This window comes from Montipora capricornis, chromosome 12 (genome assembly GCF_036669925.1).
Source record: "Montipora capricornis isolate CH-2021 chromosome 12, ASM3666992v2, whole genome shotgun sequence".
NCBI classification, from domain to species: Eukaryota; Metazoa; Cnidaria; class Anthozoa; order Scleractinia; family Acroporidae; genus Montipora; species Montipora capricornis.
This window is the reverse complement of record NC_090894.1, coordinates 18,867,993-18,891,706: the sequence shown is the minus strand read 5'-3', so window position 1 is coordinate 18,891,706 and position 23,714 is coordinate 18,867,993. Positions and strand designations below refer to the sequence as shown.

Below are 23,714 nucleotides of genomic sequence, written 5' to 3'. Positions count from 1 at the left end.
TAACAAAAAAAGGAAAAGTTAAAATGGTCAACTTTCTTTTTTTCCTTTTTTTTCAAATGCCGCGACGCTCTCATTTCCAGTGTCTTCTCGAGAGAAAAGCGAGGAGATCCTTGGGAAGAAGGTTGGAGATTTGGTGTTGTTGTTATCGATCTGTAGAAGGATAAATACATTGCGGTGGTTGCGATTTGCTCGGCAATAAAGTTTGAAAAAGTGTAATTCTTACACAAATCACTTATGTCCTACATGTAAAACTATTTCAGTCCCCTATCAGACATAATAAAAAGATTGACCATCCACAGCATCCGTTCATTGTTGCGTGACGTACGGCTAAATTGTGGACTTGTTATGATACTGGAAGTAGAATAACAAACGTGTGTACTGACAAAATGATTTTTAGTGGTTTCAACCAGGGTTAACAGACTGAGTGTATCGTTATTCGAAACACCCCATGTCACTGTTTTTCTTTCTGTCACACAACATTCAAGCGTGTCATGGCATTTTCTATGAAAACAATATCTCCGACTGGCGGTGGTTTTTCCGGGTGTCTTTTCAGTAATTTAAAACTAAATTAGTTTTCGTACTTCGAAAGCTAAGACCCGGGTTCTTAGGTCTTAGGTCTTAGTTCTCGTGGGTAACACCCGACTGGGCGTCATTGTTGTTTACTTGGAGTGTTGCCCTGTGAATGCTGCCTTGTTTGTCTCTCGTTTTTACAACTTCCGGTAGTGCCGAGTCATGTGATTAAAATTCGATATCGTGCAAAGGGATTTTTGAAGGACGAAGAGTCTAGTCTCTGCATTTATTGAAATCTGCGGGGTTTGTTTCAGTCTGCAGTTCGTTCAGTTGGTGTTGTTTCTTAACGAACGTGTACTGATCTATTGCTGACGAAGAAACCGAGTTACATATTAAAATCAGAGTGCAATCCCTCTGTCCAAACAAAAGGGAAGTTTCTTGAGCTGTCGGTAAGTGAACCGAATTGAATACGCTTAACTATAATTGCAAAATAGTTGTGTGATGCACAAGCTCTTTTAGTTCCGCTTTAAAAAAAAAATAAACTCCTCAATTATGCTTGGTGAAGATGGGTGCGCTCGTTTTGGCTGATTATTTGTATAAATTTCACGTTTATTATCTTAAATTAATTCAAATGAAGTAATGAGCACCCGTTAGATGATCTCAATATAAAATAAATTGCATAAGCAGTCACATATCCAACAAGCGTGAATGGAATAATTGTTTTAATAGATTTTCATTAAATTCTGAATTCTTGGACACTTTTATATCAGGGGCCAGTTCCTGAAAGGCGTAATAACCCTATTCCAAGGATAAATGTGCCTGGAATAAGGCACATTTATGGATCCCTGGAATAGAGTTATTACACCTTTCAGGAACCCGGCCCAGGTCAATACGGTATTATGAGCTGATAACCAAGATTCAGGGAGCCAATTAGGAAGCTAGTAACGTTGAAAATTTAATAAGTTGCATTAACTTTTAATTAGTTATGAAATACTCATAATCATAAATCAAATTAACATTAATTTGCATTGAAACACAGTACGTTTGCATTTTTGTCTACTAAAGTTGAAATCTGGTTTAACTACAAGTTGTTGGGGTTAAATTTTCTTGTTTTTACCAAGGTTAGTCTTGATGAAATGATATGTGAAATGGATCATATATGAACTGTGGATATGAAATCAAGTGAAGCTATGATTTTCGCAGTTATGAACGCAATTTTTGCAATCGTGTAGAGAAGCCTGAAAAATTCAGGACTTCAACGGGGTTTGAACCCGTGACCTCGTGATACCAGTGCGACACTCTAACCAACAGAGCTATGAATCCACTGACGTTGGGAGCTGGTCATTTGTGGGTTCTAATGTTCCCGTGAGGAATGAATCAATGATGAAATGATATCTGAAATGGATCATATATGAACTGCGGATATGAAATCAAGTGAAGCAATGATCTTCGCAGTTATGAATGCAATTTTTGCAATTGCATAGAGAAGCCTGAAAAATTCAGGACTTCAACGCGGTTTGAACTCGTGACCTTGCGATACAGGTGCAACGGTCCTTTATCCTTGCTTTTCACCTCTTCATTCTCCTACAGCTTGCGTGGCAAGCAACTTACCTTTATCGCGAGTAAACGCAATACTACAATTGCTCAGCCTAGGCTCCCACACAACCTCAATGGTTGTACCAGTCTCCGACCGGGATAAAATAAAAAGAGCCGCTCGTATATGGTTTCAATAGCCTCTAGAATCAGAGGAAGTTGGTTTCTTAACATACTTTTCTACCGATATTTATCTCCATTTATTAATCACCTTGTGCAGTCAATTTTCCAGGTGTTCGCTTTCTAACAGAGGGGATAAGTTCTCCAACCCACTTTACGTTAAGGGTACAGGTTGCCTTGTGAAGGTTCCATACAAGTTTCGAACTCATTATCAATATATTATCAATATCAAGCTAGTTCCGAGGAGGTCCTTCGGTAATTTGGCTAAATCTAAGTTTTCAGCACTCGCAACTGATGATGCATTTAAATTTTCAATTAACCTTCTTGCTGAATCTTCGTCTTCCGAGCGCAAAAATTCACGTAACTAACCGGCAAGAAGCATAAGGTGTTTAAGTGCGCCCAAGATCCCATGAAGTCGCTGAAACAATATGGCGCCTAGTAAATGCGGTGACTGAAGTATCGAAGTACATTTTGTGCTATTAATTAACAATGTGAGAAACCGATTTTCTTGTAGTATGAATACATTATTTTAGTGGGGAAAGAAAGGTGAGTCATGTTCTAGCTACCAGTTTCGAATGATTTCATCATATAAATGATTCAAGTACAAAAGCTGTCTATTGTTTATCCTGGGTTATCAGACAAAACGTGATTCGCCAGCTGGCGACCAGTTCTGAAAATCTAGTTGCCAGCACTCAGTTTTTGGTTGCATTGGCGACCAGTGAGTCGTAATTTCAAGCCTTGGGATGTGAAATCAAGTGGAGCTATGATCTTCGCAGTTATGATCATAGCTTCACTTGATTTCATATCCGCAGTTCATAATTATATGATCCATTTGATATATCATTGATTCATTGATTCATTCCTCACGGGAACATTAAAACCCACAAATGACCAGCTCCCAACGTCAGTGGCTTCATAGCTCTGTTGGTTACAGTGTTGCACCGGTATTGCGAGGTCACGGGTTCAAACCCCGTTGAAGTCCTGCATTTTTCAGGCTTCTCTACGCAATTGCGAAAATTGCATTCATAACTGCGAAGATCATAGCTTCACTTGAAGGTTAGTCTTGTTTTACAGTATTTGATCTCATCATTTCAACACATTAATGAAAAAAGTAACAAATAGTTTTTATTTTTTTAATTAAAGAGACATCTTAGCAGCATGGCATCAAGCCCAACATCTCCAACTGGCTATCTGCATGAATTGTGTCGACGGGGGGATGTTACTGCAATCCGATCTTACCTCCAAGGTATTGAAGATGTAAACAGATTGGAAGAGCGTCTTGGTTTCCTAGGTCACACTCCTCTTCACTCTGCCACTAACCATGGTCAAACCAATGTTGTCAGGCTTTTGCTTCTGTACGGTGCCAATGTTAATGCTAAAGCCAATGGATTCTATACACCCCTACATATTGCTGCTTCCATGGATAACACAGATTGTGTGATTGAACTTTTAAGGCACAAAGCTGACATAACTAGCAAAGATGAGTTTGACAAGACCCCATACGATACTGCTGTGATAAACAGGTGCAAAAAGTCAGCTAGAATCCTCAAGACTGAAGGTACAGTGATGTGGTGCAAGTAGCAGGGCTTCTGACAGGGTACGGAAAATAAATTAAAATTGTGTGGGAATGAACTTATTAAAATTGTGCAGGATTTCACAATGCTTTTCTTTAAACAAGATAGGCTTGACCGATGTGCGGTCAAAACGTCGTTTGTTTGTTTTTTTAAACGTCATTTTTTATCCTGATTGTCTAAAAAAAACCTTGTTTCTTAAGGAATACATTACCTATACACTGAGTCTCGTGCCAATTGTTATGGTGTGAACGTTTATTTGTTTAGGGTTATGTCACATCAATTGTTTCATACATTTTCACGTTTGTATCATTGTGAAATTCCTTCAGTAGGAATTAACATACATGTACATCATGATTTACATAGCTTATTTTCCTTGTAAAGGTTGAATTTAAGAGCCTAAACAATGTGGCACTGCCTAAAATTGAAGAACTTTTTGTGTTTTGGGCATTGCAGAAACGCCAGGGGAAAATGCCAATGAAATAGAACAGTTAAACATGTACAGTAGTTGTAAAAACTCTAAGCAAATCATGATCACTCAGTATTGTGCAGGATTTTGTGGATTTTTCGAAATTGTGTGTTATTGTGCGGGTTTGATTGAATTGTGCAGTCCCGCACCCATGCACCCTGTCAGAAGCACTGAAGTAATAACTTTATAATCATAGTATATGCAGAATAAACCAGAATATGCCGGAATGAGGCTGAATAACACCGGAATGAAACGAAATGAACAAGAATGGTACCAGAATATACCGGAACGAGCCAGAATGACACCGGAATATGACACCCAAATAAAGCGGAATATACTGGAATGAACCTGAAAATCCTCAAATTTGGTGTTTTAGTTAGCATCGACCGATTTTTGGTTGTTTCAGTCAGCTTTTGTTTTGTCACTTGATTCCCTGTGGAAATTGCATGTGTTTTTGCCTTTTGTAACATTTGGAACACTTCGATCACTAGAAGATTACAGTAGCAAGAGAAACAGAATGTTATTCTAATTGTTTTTGTGTATGGATCTTGGAGGCGTCTTTCACTGTGCGAGTCAGAAAACCTGTGAACATTTTAATTTCATTCTGACAGGTCAATTGTGTATTGACCAATCACAATCAAGTTCAGCGAACTACAAACTAATTACCGTTGCTGCTTGCCTGCTTCCCATGACCCACACATGATGGAGATACACGGAAATAGATTTGAGCAAACGACTGGAAGACTCTTTTTCTCTTCCCGATTGTTGGCAATAATGCCATCGAACTTGAACGCAGTGTTTACTTGTTTGAAGAAAGAAGTCAGAAGCACAGAAAAAAGATTGATCGTTGATAATATATTTACATGAAGAATTGTGAGTCGGAACATATTGTGACTCATTCCAAGCCTTGTTACTTCCCCTTTAATGTAAACTGTTTTTTTTTCTGTCAGTCTCTCTATTCTGCAACATGTACTTATTCGTTAACAGTCTAGAATGATAAAAATTACTTTTTGTTCCTTGTCATTCCGGTCCACGCTGATCAGCTTGATTCTGGTGTCCTTCTGGTTTATTCTGCCTTATTCTGTTGTCATTCTGCCTCATTCCGGTATATTCGGGTACCATTCTTGTTTATTCCGTCTCATTCTGGTGTCATATTCCAAAGTCCTTCCGCCTTTTTCCAGCATATTCCAGTTTATTCAGCGAGAACCTTTTTGAGTTCAGCAACTCTTCACATTCTCTGAACCTCACCCAGCCAATTCTTGCTCTTGCTGTCACAGCTGCCTCGCAGCCACCACTTGCATTCACCCTATCCCCCAAATAACAGAAACCTCTCACCATTTCCACCTCTTCACAGAACTCCTCCACGGGTTCCACTAATCCATCAGCTTGCTCCTTGCATCTTCCACACACAAAACCTCTCCCCAACCTCGAGGCCACCCTCTTTACTTTCGCGCATCTTCCATGGATCCATTTCGCACATTTCACACACAACACTGAAAAGAATTTGCCATTACTTGCTTCCCACAAATACCACATGGATCTACCTTACTCACAGACACTTCACCTTCTGCCCGACTCATTACCACTTTTGTCTTCCCGCGGTTCACCTTCAGCCCCTTGCTCTCGAATGCCTCCTTCCATTTCCAGAACTTCTCCGGTCCCTCAGTCCCTCCATTGTCTCACTCATCAAAACCAAGTCATCTACATACAACATAGCACTCATCAAACCATTTCTCACACTCTCCGTAACCATGTCAACCACGATCGCAAAAACCAACAGCAACAACACAGATCCCTGGTGTACACCAACTTTTACCTCAAACTCCTCGGACAACTCTAGCCCAATTCTGACTCTTGTCTTTGCACCTTCATACAAACTCATCACTGCTCTCACCATTGCCTCTGGTATACCTCTCTTCCTCATTGCCCACTCCAATACCTTTCTTGGGACCTTGTCAAATGCCTTCTCCAGGTTAACGAAGCACAGATACAACTTCTTCTCCTTGTCTAAGTACTCCTCTTGTAACCTCCTCAAAATGAACACTGCATCTATTGTTCCTTTGCCTGGCATAAAACCGAATTGCATCTCGTCCGCTTTCACCATATGCCACAATCTCCTCTCTAGCACCTTTTCTACAATCTTCATTGCATGCTCTAGCAACTTCACCCCCCTATATGCCCCACAATTCATTGCATCTCCTGTTCCCCTTTAAAATCAGTACCACAACACTCAGCGCCCACTCATCTGGTATTCCTCTTCCTTCCAACACATCCTGACACAGCTCTACCATCACACCAATCCCGATCTCCCCACTCGCCGCTATCATTTGGACCCTTACCTCCGAGGATCCAGCAGCCTTTCCTGCTTTAATTTCCCCCATCGCCTTTACCACTTCTTCGCGACTAACCCTCTCTGGCCCTTTCACCAAGTCCGCTCCCACATTCTGATCCCACTCATTCTCTTCATTCATAATTCTTTCCATGTGCTCTTTCCAGACGTTCCCTCTATCTTTCTCACTGAAACTCAGCCTACCGTCGCTTCCTCTCATTCATTCATTCATTTATTCATTCATTCTCATTCCGCTTTATTTGTGTGTCATTCTGCCTCATTCCAGTGTCATTCCAGTGTCATTCCAGCTCATTTCGGTATATTGCGGTACCATTCTTGTTCATTTTATCTCATTCCGGTGTCATGCTCATTCCGCCTCATTCCGGCATATTCCGGTTTATTCTGGTTTATTCCGGTATATTCCATTCTGTTCCGTTCAGTTGTGTTGAGTAACGCACGGTTGCAGCCAACTTCTTGAGGCATACATTGTAATGGCTAAATGTACAAATGTTGCATGTAACTACATGTAAAAAGGGAATGAGAAATCCAACATTCGAGTCATGAATATAACATCGGAGAAATGTGTTGAAACCATCTACATGTAAGCACTGCAGCTACAATACTGTGACATGTTGAGACTTAAAGAGTTACTAATATCTTTTAAGTATGATAATAAGACAGGGTTCTCCCTATCTGGCAGTAACCGGTAAAATTTACCACTTGTAAGAGCACCTATTACCGCCTGCAAATGCTCAGAAGTCGCTTATCCTTTGCAGAATGTCCAACATTAACCAAATGCTTTGCCGGTTTGAAAAGGTGACTCCCTTACCTGTTGTGCTGAAAACTAGGGAGAACCCTGTTAAAGACTGGTATAATTTGCCAGAAACATGAATTAATCGCATTGTTATTTACCCAATCACAATTGAGAGATGGATAAAAATAAAATAATATTATTATGTAATTAATAGAGGTCAAGAAAGCAGCAAGAGAAAATAACCCAGGCTTGAGGGACATCTTGTCATCAATCAGTCTGACAGATGTAATACCATCATGCTTCAGGGAAGCTCTTCTAGAAGCATCAAGAGGTGGACACATGGAAGCCATCTGCTCATTAATTATCACAGGAGGAAGGCACACTTTTCAACTCAGAAACTGTATCCTTGAAGCCTTAAGGTTTGATTTCTTTGAAGCAGCTGCACTGTTGTTAACCTGTTACGCAGCTAAACATGACAAAAGGGGACTTCTGAAATACTTGATCAGCTTAGAAGTGAACAAAGAGGAGGAGCAAAAAGCTATGTCAGAATTACCTCAGGATGAACTCAGTCTGATACATGGCTCAATTGAGAGGACAAGGTACTCACGTACATGTTCATGACTGTATGTATAATTATGCTGATATCTATGTATGGTGCTCAAACCGGAGTGTGATTCTTGTTTATGAGTCCCGTTAAGGAAAGAATGTAGACTACTGACAATTCACTGGCGTAGTGGTTGCTGGTAATCTTGGGTGAAGATTTAAAAAGATTGTAAGGAACTTGGCCAGTATGGTTTCAAATAGCAAACTTTTGTTTCTAAAGAACCTTGGGAGCTGTATCAGTAGGTGATGGAAGCATTGCAATGAGCTTGTATCAAATTAAGTTTATTATTACTGAAGGAAACAGACACCTTTTTTAAAAGACATGTTTCGGCATGCTTATGCCATCATCAGTTTAATGAGTTCCTAAGTGTGAACAGTTCTAAAGTCTACGGGTAGATGAAAAAATTATTACAACATGATGTAATACAGAAGCGGGTACTATTTACAGCGTGACACCAAACATCAAGGTGTAAACTAAAACGTGAGAAAAGTGTTGTAATGCTGCAATTGTTTGTTAAGTTCCGGTTTGATCTTATTTATATAAAAAGCTTCTTTGAGTTTTAAATCAATTGAGTTGCTGGCAGAATCCAGAATACTAAAGCATGAAGGGGAGTATTTGTTCTTACATAAAGGAGATGTGTTGAAATGCTTAAAATATACGAGTTTTTATCGCTTTCTGTGTGTTCCTTTATCCTGGTAGAAAAGTGGCGACTAATTTCGCCAATTTAACCACCAAGGGGTTTTGGCAGTTTAACCACCAAGGGGAGATCTAATGGCAGACTTCTGAGCAATTTGCCCTAACAAACTGAATTTGAAATGCTTTTTCCTCAGAAGCAATTTGCATTGCCTGCGAAGGATTAACTCTAACTTGGCTTTCAGGGGTCTTCTAAACTGTTACCTCTTGACTGAAGTTTTGACACTTGTCAATTTTGCAAAATGGTCGCAAGTTTGTAGAGGAACAAAGAGCTAAATCAACTAAGCACCTCATTAAAAATTGGCAGAAATGATGGGGGAGCTACAGTATACCCTATATGCCAGAGGTTTTGTCTCTCTTAGAGCAATGGAATAGCGAGTCGCAAAGCAAACCAAGCCATATCAGTTGGCATGGAGAACAAGATAACCTTTCCTATGTGATTTTGAGTGTAAACTAGAAACTATTTTTGTCGTAGTGCACTACTCACTGTGTCACAGGGTTCTTAGAGTGTAAGAATGTAAGAGTGTAAGTCTGTGGTAGCATATTAATAGGCCTTCAGCATGTGCATAAATCGTGAAAATAAACAGGTCTGTTGGAAACGTGAGCCCCAAAATCGGCAGGAATTTGTGACGGTGATGAATAATAAAGCAGCTTCTGATTCCAAAACGATGGAATTACCTGGTGATATACATGTAAATATCCTTGTCTAGGAGAGCGAATTTTTGACTTTGCAGAAACAATGGTCAATCTCAAGAGTTGGACAATAATGTGATCTTTGTATTGAATTTGCACGTTTCTTGTCTAACTTAATAACACTTGAAAGGGAAAAAAGCTAACTAAAACAAAAATCCTGTTTTTTTTTGTCATCATTTTGACACAGATGTATCCCGTGTTTTGCGAGGTAACTTGATTACATGCGATTGCTGAATTCATTGTCACTTGTGCAGCCAAAAGTACAATAGAAATATTGAACGTGGCAACAATCGCCCAAAATGTTTTTCTCTGATGGTAACTTTTTTATCTATTCACTGTGCAAAATTTACGTTGTTTTCATGTCTCAAATTTTGTTGCTGATGGCAAAATATTTTTAATTATTCTCGATCGACACTTCCTAAAAACTCCCGTCTGCTCCTCTTAAAAACTGTTTATTGATATTTATTTACTTTTGCATCAATATTTTTTTTGCATAAAAATAAAGCGGGCTAACAAAATCTGCACCTTGCTCAGTTTGCATTTTTTAGCGTTTAAATAGAATTTTCGCCCTTACGTTTCTGACAGCACGGGGGACCCAAACACATAATTTAAATGCTCAGTCAACGTAACAGTTTGTAGAGTTTATACATGGGAAACTTGAATTGCAGAAAAAAATTGGTTAATCCTAGTTTACAGCGAGGAAGACAAATAAAATAAAATTACTTGAACTTCATCTTGTGTCCTTGTGTCGATTTGAGGGGTACTCTCAGCATCTGACAGCTTTCCACGACAAACGTTTACTGAACTGAAGCCCTGTCCAGCGGAGTTAGTATCAGGATGGGAGACCTCAAAATATATGACTTGCTGTCAGCACAGGTGACCCAAACACATAATTTGAGGTAGGGGGTCCCGCGTCGCTTGTCTGTATTTTAAACGGTCTCTTGTCCCGACCGGTGTTTTGTCAGTGTTTCACATTGCTGTGACCGTTGCTGTTGGAAATTTAAAGAAAGGATGTTGTTTGTCCCGATTTCACTTCAAGTGCTGACGCTACTTTTTAGGCCATGTCCTTGTCGGAATTTACCCTGACAGAGCCTCTTCATTAAAAGAAGACAATGCTGGAAACTCGCAACCTCTGAAGCCAGTGATCACTCGAGCTCTGTGATCAAGAACAATTTAATCCCAAAAATTGGCTTGATTTGGCCTTCTGTCCTCTCTCACATGAAGATTGATAACAAAAGAATAATCTATTAGCCGATGTTTCCCATATAAACCCTACAAACTGTTATGTTGACTGAGCATTCAAATTATGTGTTTGGGTCACCTGTGCTGACAGCAAGTCATATTTTTTGAGGTCTCCCATCCAGATACTAACTCCAGCGGACAGGGCTTCAGTTCAGTGAACTTTTGTCGTGGAAAGCTGTCAGACGCTGAGAGTACACGCTAAAACTTGCGGTGAAAAGGAAGTTGTAAGGGAACTTGAAAATGATGAACATGTCAGCCTCAAAGCCAATGTTTCTCCATCCCCCTCTTCAGTCTTTCTGGGTTTTGTATTTTACTGTGTAGCAACCACTTGTCTTTTCAGGGGGCTATTTACCTAAGACATCTACCATGGCACTATAATAATATACCGTACCATAACAGTATTGTGTAGTGAGCCAAATCTTATTTTTACAAGCTTGTCCTGTTAATAATTATCCCTAAAAGTTGACTTCCATAAGGGGCGTGTGGTTATGATAAAATGAGCAAATCTAATGACTATTTACAATAAAAAGTTATTTACAGTTTGCTAATTAAAATTTCTTATACTTACACGTACTATAAACTACCAGGTAATAATTCTATTCACTAAACATGATACATCTATCTTTACTTTCTCCAAGGCAGGAGATGAGCAAAAGTCAGCTAAAACTGTGCACATTAATTTTGTTATTAAAGATTGGAAGGGTTTCAGATTCACGAAGTGTAGCAGGAAGCCAGTTCCAAAATTTTACTCCAGTATAGCAAAAATGTGTTTTTTAGACATTCAATTTTGGATAGCGGTAACTGCAGTGAGGAGGAGGATCCCCTAAGGTTATTTAACATTTATTCTATGAGGGCATGAAGGATATGAAATGATAGATATGATAGATAATTGTAATCATTTTATACCAAGCAAGCCCAAGTAGAATAATTGTTTTATTAAAAAGTCCAGGATCAACAACTCTTCCATGTACTGTCGAATGAAGCATCGATTTCTGCCTTGGTCAATTCCGGTCCAAAACGAAAGCCAATGAAAATGCTGGAATTCTGATATCCGTAGTTCAGTTTTTAATAAAGTGTGATGTACATGTATTATTCTTACTTATCAAAAGATCAGTAAGGCATTGAGGAGCCAACCCATTGACTACTTTATACATTTGCTTTTCCTTTGCCTTAGCCCATTGAGTTTCTAGATTTTCCCAGCCTTCATGTAAGAGACCTAAAGCCTTGGTGACAGGAGTATCGTTGGATAGCTTCATTATCAGTCAAACTGATCTATTCTGGAGTTTCAAGAGCCTGTTAGAGAGCCCCTTCCTCAGGGTATCCCATACCTCACTACAGTAATTAAAGTGTGGTTGGATTGAAGCATTATATATTGAAACTAGAGTGCCTCTCTCAACAAACTCCTGAATTCACCTTAAGGGTCCTATTCCTGAACTAACTCTTTTGGCAACATTCTCAATGTGCTTGTCCCAAGATACATGTAGATGCTGACTACATTATTTTAAAGGAGTAAATAATATGCATCCTCTGTTAATAAATGCTGTGTTTGTTTTTCTTTATCAAACTCTTGAATTGTAAGTGAGTATGTGTACCGTTATTTTCAAGGTCAAAAAAGTAATTTGCAAAATTAAGATCATGGTGTTTGGAGTTTTATTTTTATTTTTTTTTCAATTTTATTTTGTGTAGGTATTTTAGTTCTGATGAAAAGAACTTTATCATTGCTGTGCCAATTGGATTAGCTTTAAAACAAAGGAAAATGGATGCTGTTGGAATTCTTTTGAGCAACACAAAGTGCAGAAAGGAGAAAAAAGAGATTGAATGGGCAAAGCTCGCTTTGGGTGAAATTGATCCTGTCTGGCTTGAAAATCTTACTTGGGTGGAAAAACTTAATTTATCTTCAAACTTACTCACAAGAGTTCCTTCTAACATTCACAACTTGGAGAAACTTTGTGTTTTAGATTTGAGAAATAATCAATTGAAGTCAGTTTCAGTGTGTTTATTGGAGATGCCAACCCTGCGTGATCTCAAGCTCTCAGGAAACAAGATTATGGAACTCCCCGGGAGGTGTAACTGGAGCCCTTCCATCAGATCACTGTACTTAAGTGATAATTCGTTACAGACTTTACCAATGTGCATGGCCCAGGCAAAATTGACACTTCTGCAGTTGGCGAAAAATAATTTGTATGAGGTGCCACTGTGTGTATGTGAGATAATTACTCTTGAGTTTTTGGATCTGTCTGCAAATCCTAGATTAACGCAACTTCCAAATCAGATGGGCAGGCTAAGAAATATCCGTTCCCTGAAATTAGAGCATCTGGATCAGGTTGGTACTGTCATTATAATAATAATAATAATAATTTATTATCTTCATGTGTAATTTTATGAGCCTACTCATCAAGTTTTTAAGAGAACTATGTTTTCTTTATGTTGAGGTAAAGAAATGAAAGGTGGTTGTTTGGTTTTGCAAGTGGATTTCTCAATTAGGAAAGCCAATTAACTGATGTGTGCATGTGTGGCCTGAAGGAGTAATGTTTAATTGAGACTCCAAGAAAATTTAATCCACTATTCAAGGCATAATGGACAGAAAACCATAATTATGGAAAGATAACAACAACATCAGCGTATATTTGTCAAACACAGTAACAACATCATTAACAACTAAGGCCTCTGCAAGTGGAAATAGCCTTTTGTTAAATCACACCCAGCTTCATGCTCTTGGTCGTCAATAACGAGATTTTAATTTTTTCTTTGTTTTGTTAAGTTGACAGATCCTCCTGACAGAATAAAGCAGGATGGTGTTAAAACAATCATGTACCTTCGGAACAGTCTGCGAACCTGTCAGGGTTATTACACAGTAAAGCTTATGCTGGTTGGAAGAGCCGAGCAAGGAAAGACAACATTGATGCATCGCCTAATGAGAGACTACACCTACAATACCAATAGCCCAACAAATGGTACTGTCAGCTGAGAGTATTAATCAGTACATTTCCTAAACTCAGTTGTTTTTTTGTTTTCTCAATTGGCCTCTCCTAAGAGTATTAAGTAATAATAGCAATGAGGTCAAGGCATTGGGAAAGATGCGCAATGTACAGTACATCCCCCCCCCCCCCCCCCCAAATTAATTTCCATCGCTGTTTTCAAAAAAATATCTCAATGCAAAGCAGTTTGCGATGTCAACCCGGTATTGAACCAATTCCCCTTCACTGTATGGTTGTTGATCAAAGTATTCATGACCATTTTACCCTTCTTTCAAAGCCAATGAATTAGTGTAATTTCTATCAAAATGTTCTAAAAACAACACAATGTATTTGGGACAATTTCGGAAAATAAATATAGTGGAAAAGAGTTTTGAGGTGATAGGCGCTTGAACAGCAAACAACAACAGCCTTAAATACTTTTTGGGAAGTGGGGCTCATACTGTAGAATTTATGGCCAGCGCACAGCACATACTATCTGAAAGATTTACCGAACAATAACCTGTATCTATAGTTTACCCAAATAATCCACAATCTGCCCTTCATACCATTCTCCTCAAAGGTCTTAAAGCTTTTTCAGTTCGCAGGCCACTTATCGTATTGATACTGAAAGTGTGGTTATGCCATCCCTTCCTCTCTGTCATCCTTTCTGAATTGTTGATGACATTCTGTTAAATTGAGATTCTGGATAGCCATTTTTAAGAGATTCAGGGATGGATATTAAAGCTTCAGCCAGGAGTGCCTATGTTTGATCAAGCTGTATGAAAAGAGATTGCTGTAAGCCTTCCATCCAGCAGGGTGGCCAAAGGATGATGATGTGTTAACAGACTAATTTCCATGTCATTAAATAAGCAGCTCTGCAATTTTAATTTCCATTATAATGCGGTGCTTTGATAGGCTGTTAGGCTCATGAATTATTAATGATTTTTGAAACCAGATTAAAAAATGGCGACACATTTTTTTTTCCTTCATTGCACAAGACCTTGACAAAACCCTGCAGATTTCATGTAAATTATTTAGGCCGCCTTGTTTTTATCATGTGCGCAGTGTCAGTGCAGTGGGAGATTGCTTGCTGTCACAAGTATTTGCCATATTCCATGTGAGGAGTTGTCTACACAAGCAATTTTTGACAGATAAAAGTTGTCATTTTATGAAAACGTTTATTTGTCACATAAAGGCTAACATGCAAGCTTCTTGGCAAATATGTTTGTCACATAAAAATTGGTCAATTTTCCTCGTCTGCATGAGCAAATAATAAAAATTATTGCATAAAAGTTGCTCATGTAAACAACGCTTTAACACCCCAGATATGGTCGCAGTGGCCTGCAGGCATGCTTTCCATCAGAATTTTTCACTGATCTTTGCATTCAATTTTCTCTGAAGTGAGGTGAAAAGCAGAGACAGTTATTTTCACCCTGTACCTTTTGAGAAAAAATATGTGTAATGCTAATATCTTTGTGTAATAATAGGCCATTTCTGAGGTTCATGTCTGCCTCCTCTTCAAAGCGAGTCTTGGTGAGAAGTTTTTGTGATGGTAATTAGTTCTACTTTACCTACGAATGAACACTAATTTTGTAAAGAAAAACTTAGCACTACTAGATTCCCTTTAAAGAGGAGGCAGACATGAACTGGGAAATGGCTTATTAATTTTGCATGGCAAGTCAATTTTCTGGTACCACATTGTTTTCATTTTCAATATTTTTTTTTTCCGTAGGGATTGACATCGATGACTTTCGTTACAATCGTAATGCATTTGGATTGTTCTCCAATTACCCAGAGTACACCTTCCAAGTCTGGGACTTTGGTGGACAAGAAGACTTCTACGCCACACATCAGTGTTTCCTGTCAACACTGGCTCTCTACCTGTTGGTATGGAATTTGGAGGAAGGTAAGATGACACGAATTTCTCTGAGAAAGAAATACCAAAAACAGAAGTCTTATTAATCCCAAGGCATGTAGACCATAAATCTAACATATTTAATGTTTTTTCCATCCAATAAAGATTCTAAAAAAACAATAGAGACTATTTAGTTCATTATATTTAATTATCATCACCCATGTGAACTCAATGCCCTGAGCTCTCCTTGGTAAGTGTATTAAGGAGGCTCGAAATAGTTTCTCCTTTTTTAAAAACAATTAAACATATTCTGTCCTTAGATACAGTTAGGGCAACCATATCAAGACGAAATTTGGCCAGGGTATTAAGTACCTATCATAGATTTCTCACATTATGTTTTCCTCCAAAATAATGTTACCATGGCAACGATATTAGGCATTTCTTTGAGCCTTAAAATCAACATATGTTGTCCTTTTTGAAGAAACGGGACGGTGAAATTTTCCCATTCAGCGTTACCAGATAATGTTAGAAATACTCTCTAAAATATTTAAAATTCAACCAAATCTGTAGGTCAGTTTTTCAGAAAAATAAGTTTTTTTGAATTGTGACTCTAATTTTTTTTTTCACCTACAGAATTTTTTTAAATTTTAAAGACAAACGGTTTAAATTAATCTAAGCTAACATGCAAAAAATGAAAAAAATTCACCGTCCAGAATCAGAGATATAAACGAGGAAAGTTGCAAAATCAGGAAAAATTAGGGGGTTACAAGATCAGCATTTACGCATGCGTCACCCGCTCATTCGAGTCCGCGCGCGAGTGGAGCTACAGGTCAACACAAACGGATTTAAGCGACTATTAAACCGTTTAAGTAAAATTTTCGTAGTTTTCGTGAATAGGAGATGTCTATTTATATTCCATGTATATAGGAATTGGAGAAAGGTAAGCGAAATTAGCGGTATTTGTTTATTTCTGGTGACCCATTTGAATCATGAGCTGACGCAAGCAGCTTACGAATTGCGTGTGTGGCTTGCGCGCGCGCGCGCTCAGCTGAAAACCCTTTCGAGCCTCCTTAAGCTTGTTTAACATCCCATGGAATTTTAATTAATACAAGTTGTGAGATGGGGCCTTTGGTTTATACATTATAGTGCTCACACAAAAACTTACGCACACCCAAGCTATCAGATGCACACCCAGACTAACAGACAGAATTTAAACACTGTAAAACCTTTAGTAATCACGCAACAGCTGTACCTCAATAAAATCAGTACTTGGTACTAACTGTAAAAATACAGTTTCAGAAGAATGCCGTGTGGGACCATAACTGTTCATTTTCATAAAATTCATTGTACATGAATTGCAGGGTGAGCCGTTCCATAGTGATGCCCTGCTCTTTCTCTAGAAACAGAAAATAAATCTAGCAAATACAGCATAAGTCATTTAATATTCTAGATGTAAGAATTGACTTGATCTTTTCCCGTCACAGTGTAGAGTGTTGAGAAGAGAGTGAAGGCTGGCAGTGGTATCATAACTAGACCATTTGTAATTACAGCACTTTCCAACTTTCGTTCAAGTTCATTTATTCACACTTATTCAATTACAATACAACAACAACAAGAGTAAAGAAGAAATGAAAAAACGGAGCTAACTATAGATTGAATTAAACATAACAAAGAAGAAAGAATTGCAATTGTTCGGGGTCTTCACCCTGCAAGCAGAGCCTCCTTTTGTCTTTCTCTTTATTGAGGAGGAGAAAAGTAGGCTCTGCCCGAATCGCGTCAACTCTTTGAAGCCGCCGCAGCCCGAGCTTCTGGACTAGTCAATCTTGTTTTCTCTCGTCAAACCGGTTATTCCAGTGCGAGCGTCCCTTTAGTGACAAAACCGATGGTTGTAATTGAGCCCGCTGTACCATGAAAAACCAAGATGGCGGCGAGATCTGTCATATTAGGCTTGGGTTTGAGACTGTATCCTGGCAACATGCAGCGCATATTCAATAAAGATGTTACTCGATTCATGCAGAGCCTTTCTCGAGAACGCCAAAATCAAGCAAGCAAAAGAAAGGTTCTGCTTGCAGGGTGGGGGTCTTTTGAATTGTATCATCTGCAAAAATCATAAAGTTTAATTTCATCGAGGACTCATATAGCCAAGAACGTTAGAGTACCTCTAGCTTGCTTTTTCCTTGCTAGTAAAGGTACCAGTATCTTTTCTTTTGTGTTCGCTGAGCTGACAATTACGGGAAAAGAAACCTCTGCCAAATTTCCATTCTCTACTTTCTCAAATCCTATAATACACCTCTTTTACCTCCCAAAATATTGCATTATAATCATTCTTTGCAGTTTCCCGGTTGACATGAAGATGTCCCATGAGAAGTCGAAAACAATGCCTGTGCAATTTTTTTCTTTGGGTTAATTAAAGAGGTGTTCTGGTATTTTTTGAATTTGAGAAAGTAGAGAATGGGTCGAAACTCGTCCACAACCTTGAATCGCATGCCTCATGATGTCCCTCATGATATGTTTGCTGACTGTGACTTGAGCCCGCTGTGTCCCGCACATTCCTTTACAGTAATTCCACTGTTGTTAAGTGAGTCCACACAGCATGTAGTATCATGCGAGAATTCAATCGCTAAGTAACCTCCGCGTATGCTCTGGGCAGGGAGTTTCGACCGTCCATGGCAGAGGTCTGTTTTCCCGTACTCGTCAGATTAGTGAATGCAAAAGAAAAGGGACCTCTGCTATCAGGGAAGCTTGCTTAAGTTTTTACACTTTATATTTTTATTCTTTTCTTAATTTTGCAAGGTGAAAGTGGAATCGAAATGTTAAAAAGCTGGCTTGACACCATATTTGCCACAACATCCAACACAAGCCTAATCATTGTTGGAACACATCTAGATAAGGTTCGCAGAAACAAGGAACCTGGCTTTCCAGAGCGCATGCAACAGTTGGTGAAGGAGCTAGTTGACTTGCCAAAGTATAAAAAGGGTCAAATAAATTCTGTTTACATCAAGGTGGTTAGCTGTGCATTGGATAACAGAGAAGGTAAGATAAAAAAGGACATTTAACAATTATTCTACGAGGGTGCGCTGGATATTTAGGTATAGTCATTTTATATCCAGCAAGCCCGAGTAGAATAATTTTGTTTTTAAAAACTCCAGGATCAACAACTCTTCCATATTGGTTTTATTTGGCTTTTGTCGGCCCTTTTTTCTCAGAGCTGCAAAAATGTTTTCAGCTCGCTTTATTGCTGACGCGTTCCCTGACCATATTTGGTGCAGCAGGTGTATGAAATGATAGCCTGTGTCCGACCAGCCAGTGAAAATGCTGGACATCTGATATCCGTAGTTCAGTTTTTAATAAAACAACATAATTTATGGAAACCTTAATAATCCTCACTTGTGTTAGATAACTGCATGGTCAAGGGAAGTCTACAGACATTTTTCGCAATTCCTCTTTTCGAAAGATGTCCCAGAAGATCCCCTTTGCATTATGCTGAAAAACCTCTCTTGTAGATTTGTACTGCTCGAGATGTGTTTACAGTAAAGCAACAATTCTGCTCTGGGCCTCTGCTGTGGACGTCCTTCGTTAAGGAAAGCCAGTCCCCAGTTCAAACGATGGATAGCGGTATCAACCGGATAAATCACTATCCAGTGGATAAGTCATAGCGAAATCAATTATTGTGCTATCCAATGGATAGTTATTTATCCGGTGGATAGCGTTTTTTATCCACCTTTTGAACAACTGGGGCCATTTGTCTGGAGGAACTGCTTCACCCACTCGTCCTTCTCTTCCCATCACCAGTCGCTATTCTTCTATTATATTTTATTTCAACCGAAACTTATTAAAATTTTCCTAATGTTAGGATCATCCTTACATGTGAATCTGTGTCATGAGTTTGGAGAGGTCTTGTATCTTACATTGTACTTTAACGGAATAAAGCAGTGTTCTGCGTTGCGAGTGAGAGAAGTGCGGTCGTCGTTCTTCATAACTGAACAAAAGGTCTGAACGGAGATCGTCTGCTAAGTCGTCCATTTTGTTACGCGAGAAAAATCATGAACAAACCCCTGCAGTCTAGTTGTAAAGGAACCCTTATCGGCCGAGGGGCCCGTTCCTCGAAAGTCCTAATAACTATTCGGGCCTTAAAAGCCATTTGTGAAACTGCCAACCGCTTGTTTTAGAAAGCCGATCTTCTAACATGTTTTCATTAGCAAAAAGAAAAATGACCGTGTAGTTTGACGACTTATAACCTCCGTGTGCGTAAGATACGGGGGGAATTGTTACACCCGAAAAAGGTCCGAAAGGTTTCAGGTCTTTCGAGAAACAGGCCCCAGGGAACTCTAGACGTTATTGATGGATGGAGCTACCTTCGCACTCGCTCTTAACCGCTCCACGATGAAACAAAGAGGCGTTTTATTTGCAGTGTTTCTTAAATCTTCATTTGTGTTTTTTTTTGTGCAGGAATTGATGACCTTCGTACAACTATCTACGATGCTGCTTCCGCTCTCAAAAAGACTGGTTTGGGGCAGGTGTCGGTCATGGGTGAAAAGATCCCACATAGTTTCCGGTTGGTAGCAGACGCCATTCTGGCCAAGCGGCAGGAGCTGCATAAGATCGGAAGATCACCTATCATGCACAAGACCGAATTTGAGGCGTTAGTTCTCGACATTATCAAGAATGATCCCATAGATATTGAGGATGCAAACGACCTGATAGACGTTACTCAGTTTATGCACGAGAGAGGTAGGTCTAGCACTAGTGACGACGTTTTGTTCGTACGGTTGTGATTTCCAACAGAGTACATTCCCAACCCTTTTCGGTTGAAATGCGGCTACTCCTGGGAGTAGTAAACCTCCTCTCCGACCAGGTTTTTTACCGCCCAAGTCGCCAGTATTTAGGTCCCGCCCATACAACGTCAAGCGTAGAAACGGTATCGTTCGCAAGAGTTTCATTACGATATTGCTCAGTAGGTCATCATCGTTTGGCAAAAGGGTTCTTTTATTGTTTTGATATGATTCAGTAAGCAGAAAGGATGAGAACTGCTGGGCAAAGTCATGACAAGAAAGTGTGCACAGCCGGTCAATTTGCCCGGTGTGCGACCCTTAATGAACTCAACTAATTATTAGTTTCTTGAAAGCTTTCATAATCTCGGCGACTCATAAATGTATTTTGCTGGGCACCTTGCAGGCATTGTGTTGCACTATGATGACCCAAACCAAGATCTTCGAGATCTCTACTTCCTCGATCCCAAGTGGCTTTGCGAGCTGATGGCACGCATTGTAACTTTGCGGGAAGTCAATCCGTATATTGTTAATGGCATCCTAGATCTATCTAAACTTCCTTTGTTGCTGAGAGAAGACCGGTTCCCTCATCGTAACTCGCCCCAGTTTATCCGACTCCTGAATCGTTTCCAGATAGCTTGTTCTTTGGACGACAAGCGCGTATTGATCCCTTCCAAGCTTCCGGCTGAGAAACCGCAAGCAGCCACCAATAAGGACCTTCCCTTTATCACCATCAAGCGCATCCATTCTTTTCCTTGCATTCCAAATGGTTTCTGGAGTCGCCTGATCTCACGCTTGCTGTTCTACATGAAGGATATGTTATTGGGCGGAGAGAACGTCACAAGGAATGAATCCACAAGTCCGTTTCAACTTGATCCATTCTGTTGTCGATGCCCACTTGTCTTTGATGATTTGTCCGCTGGTGGTTTCGTAGAAGGCAGCTGTGAGATGCTGAGAACCACAGAGGCTTCAGTGAGTGGCTCATTTGAGAATATCTTCGACTCTTCCGCCGAGTTTCAAGGCTTTCGATATTACGGTATTCCCCGGCGAGGAGCTTACATCAACGGCAGATTCTTTGGTATATCTGATGCTGAAGATAGAGCCTCTCGCAGTGATTCGGGATATGAGTACAGCTCGGACGATGACGATGATGCTCGCGGGAGTTTAAACCATACTTTAAACGCCACGTTTCCCGCATCTTCTCGCCTTTCAAAGGATAATTCATGGAGCAACAAAGGAGTATTTAAGCACAGTACTGACCCTGGAACTCAGCGGGAACACCGAGTTGCTGACTTAGAATGTTTAACTCCTTGCAGCGACTCAGCTTTGCAAGACGTGTCACGGAGATTTGAAAGGGACGATCTGATTTCTTCGTTGTTGTTCGATCCATCGGATACAAAAGAAGAAGACAGCTCTAATGCAACGGCATCTCCCGTGCCCAGAAGATTCGGTATTGAACAAGAGACATCGTTCCCTGGAAACGAGTCAGAGGAGCTTCTCTCTACAATAAAAAAGGCGGACTTGCAGGACTTATCTGTTGTTACTGAGGGACTGGGCAGTCCATGTACAAACTTAAGAGATGGTGGAGCTGCTGAAAACGAATTACTGCTAACCCATTCGGACCATGAGGGCACATCACAAAGACTAAGGAAAAGTCATGATTTTGTGAATCTGCAAAATCCTACCACGTCAGAATCCACTACTGATTCACTTCCACACGAAAGTAAAGAGGGGTTACCCGCAGTGCCCCTTGGAGGAGGCGGAATAACTCCATCTCCGGACCATCGTGAAGATGATTTTTTTCCTCGGTTTGAGCGATCCCATTCAGATGCTGAAACAACAGATACAGACAGGTCTACCAGCTACGATAACACATTAGATTTTTCATCGTCAGAGAGCGTTTCGTCGGTGAAAGAAACTAGTTTTGATGGTTTTCCTAACCTTGAAGAACAGGGAACGAGAAGTGGTGAAACCGATGAAAACATGGAAAAGGAACTGCCTCAAAATCAAAAGGAAAACGAAACAGGTACACCATAATAATTTTGAATTTATTGTGATGGCTTTAGTGTCTTATTTTGGCAGTAAATGACCGGCAATGGCTGAGGCAATATGTCCTCCCCATTCTTAGCCCTCAGGATTCTTGAATAGGTGTAAGAAGAGGCCTCAGTCTCTTTGACCTTTTCACGCCCCTGAATCTCGCACCCAGATCCCGCGAGACCTGGTCGCCTCCATTTTACCTGGTAAAGAGTACAGATAGAGGTTACGCTTGTACATTTATTTTGGAGGTTAATAAAGTTTGCTATGGTGAACGAGATGAATTTCCAATAAACCATACCGATTATGTGCTTTTTTAGTTTAGACTGCGTTCTCGTTCTGCCGTTGTCGCCGGCGGTGAAACAAGGCAAAAGACGGTGTGCTTCTACCAAGTCTTAAAATTCGGTGACATTAGTAGAACTGAGACAAAAGGCAGCCGAAGGTGGGAACATTCAGATACTTCTTTGCCCCAGGAAACCAACCAATGATATAAGAAGATTACGATCGTAAACTCCACTGATAGCATTACAAAGGGTCTATTGTTGAGATATGCAGTAAAGTTGATGGTCATGTGAACAGGTTTATGCACTTTTTTGTTTTATTCCACATAAGATGTCAGCCATACATTGGACTCGACGGATGCTGGGCATCAAGAGCCTTCAGGGCCGAAAGATACGCCAAGTGTAAGCTGCCAATGTGACCAACCTATGGAAATACCGAAGAGCTCAACGTCGGCAACACCGGCATGTGAACTTGGCGGCGAATGCAATGAATGCTCTCCTCATCTCCCTCATTGCTCCTTTATTGGGGACTTCCCAATCGAAAAATTGCCTCAGCTGCCTACAGATCTTGCTTCTTTGATCGACAAACGTTTTCTTCACTGCTGGAAGTCTGGAGTATGCCTACGGCATCCTCGCTTGTTTCTCCTTCTCAGCAGTGCTCCCGATCCGCAAGATCCTGAAAGACATTTGGTAATCACTGAAGTGAGTCCATGCCAGCAAGGCCGAAGGGTACTCAGCTATGTGGTTGATCATATCGACACGATCATTCGCGAGTGGTTCCAAGAGCTGTCCACAACCGACGGTTATGAACCCATTGTCAGGCAGCTGATTCCTTGCGTGGTGTGTGAGCGTTTAGGTCTTGAGCCTCACAAGTTCCCATTCGCTGATTGCCAACAGCAGAGTTCCAAAACAGACACGATTTGCTGTCCAAAGCATCCGCGTCTGCAGGTCAATTTGCATCGAGTGGCACCTGATATAATGTTACATGACGTGGATGTGGATTTGTTGTTGTCACATGACCAAATCTCGTACGAGGAAACCGAAGCCAACATTTTGGGCAGTGGTGGATACGGAAAGGTAATTTGCCGTTTTGTATTGAATACAAAGAAGAATTTCTGGGACACTGGTATTTAGAGTGCGCCTCGCCGCAAGCAATTATTTGTCCTCTCTTTTAAATATTCATAAATCAATGCAATAAATCAATGCCAAAAACTTCTCGATATGAGTAAATCACACGGAG

The 23,714-nt window shown here is 40.1% G+C and overlaps 1 protein-coding gene across 2 annotated transcripts in view; it reads left to right on the top strand.

Annotated features, from left to right (window-relative positions):
* Positions 1-764: 764 nt before the first annotated feature.
* Positions 765-23,714, top strand: part of LOC138027081 (leucine-rich repeat serine/threonine-protein kinase 2-like) — a 28,058-nt gene continuing 5,108 nt past the window's right edge. Inside the window, exons 1-10 of one of the 2 annotated variants that reach the window (XM_068874583.1) lie at positions 765-959; positions 3,367-3,781; positions 7,561-7,945; positions 12,265-12,901; positions 13,340-13,532; positions 15,268-15,441; positions 18,184-18,423; positions 19,840-20,121; positions 20,566-22,185; positions 22,806-23,551. In XM_068874583.1, coding sequence (XP_068730684.1) covers positions 3,382-3,781; positions 7,561-7,945; positions 12,265-12,901; positions 13,340-13,532; positions 15,268-15,441; positions 18,184-18,423; positions 19,840-20,121; positions 20,566-22,185; positions 22,806-23,551 — 4,677 coding nt within the window. In that variant the 5' untranslated portion in view covers positions 765-959; positions 3,367-3,381. Of the gene's footprint in view, positions 960-3,366; positions 3,821-7,560; positions 7,946-12,264; positions 12,902-13,339; positions 13,533-15,267; positions 15,442-18,183; positions 18,424-19,839; positions 20,122-20,565; positions 22,186-22,805; positions 23,552-23,714 lie in introns of those variants that run through there. The other variant, XM_068874584.1, reaches the window with a different exon arrangement.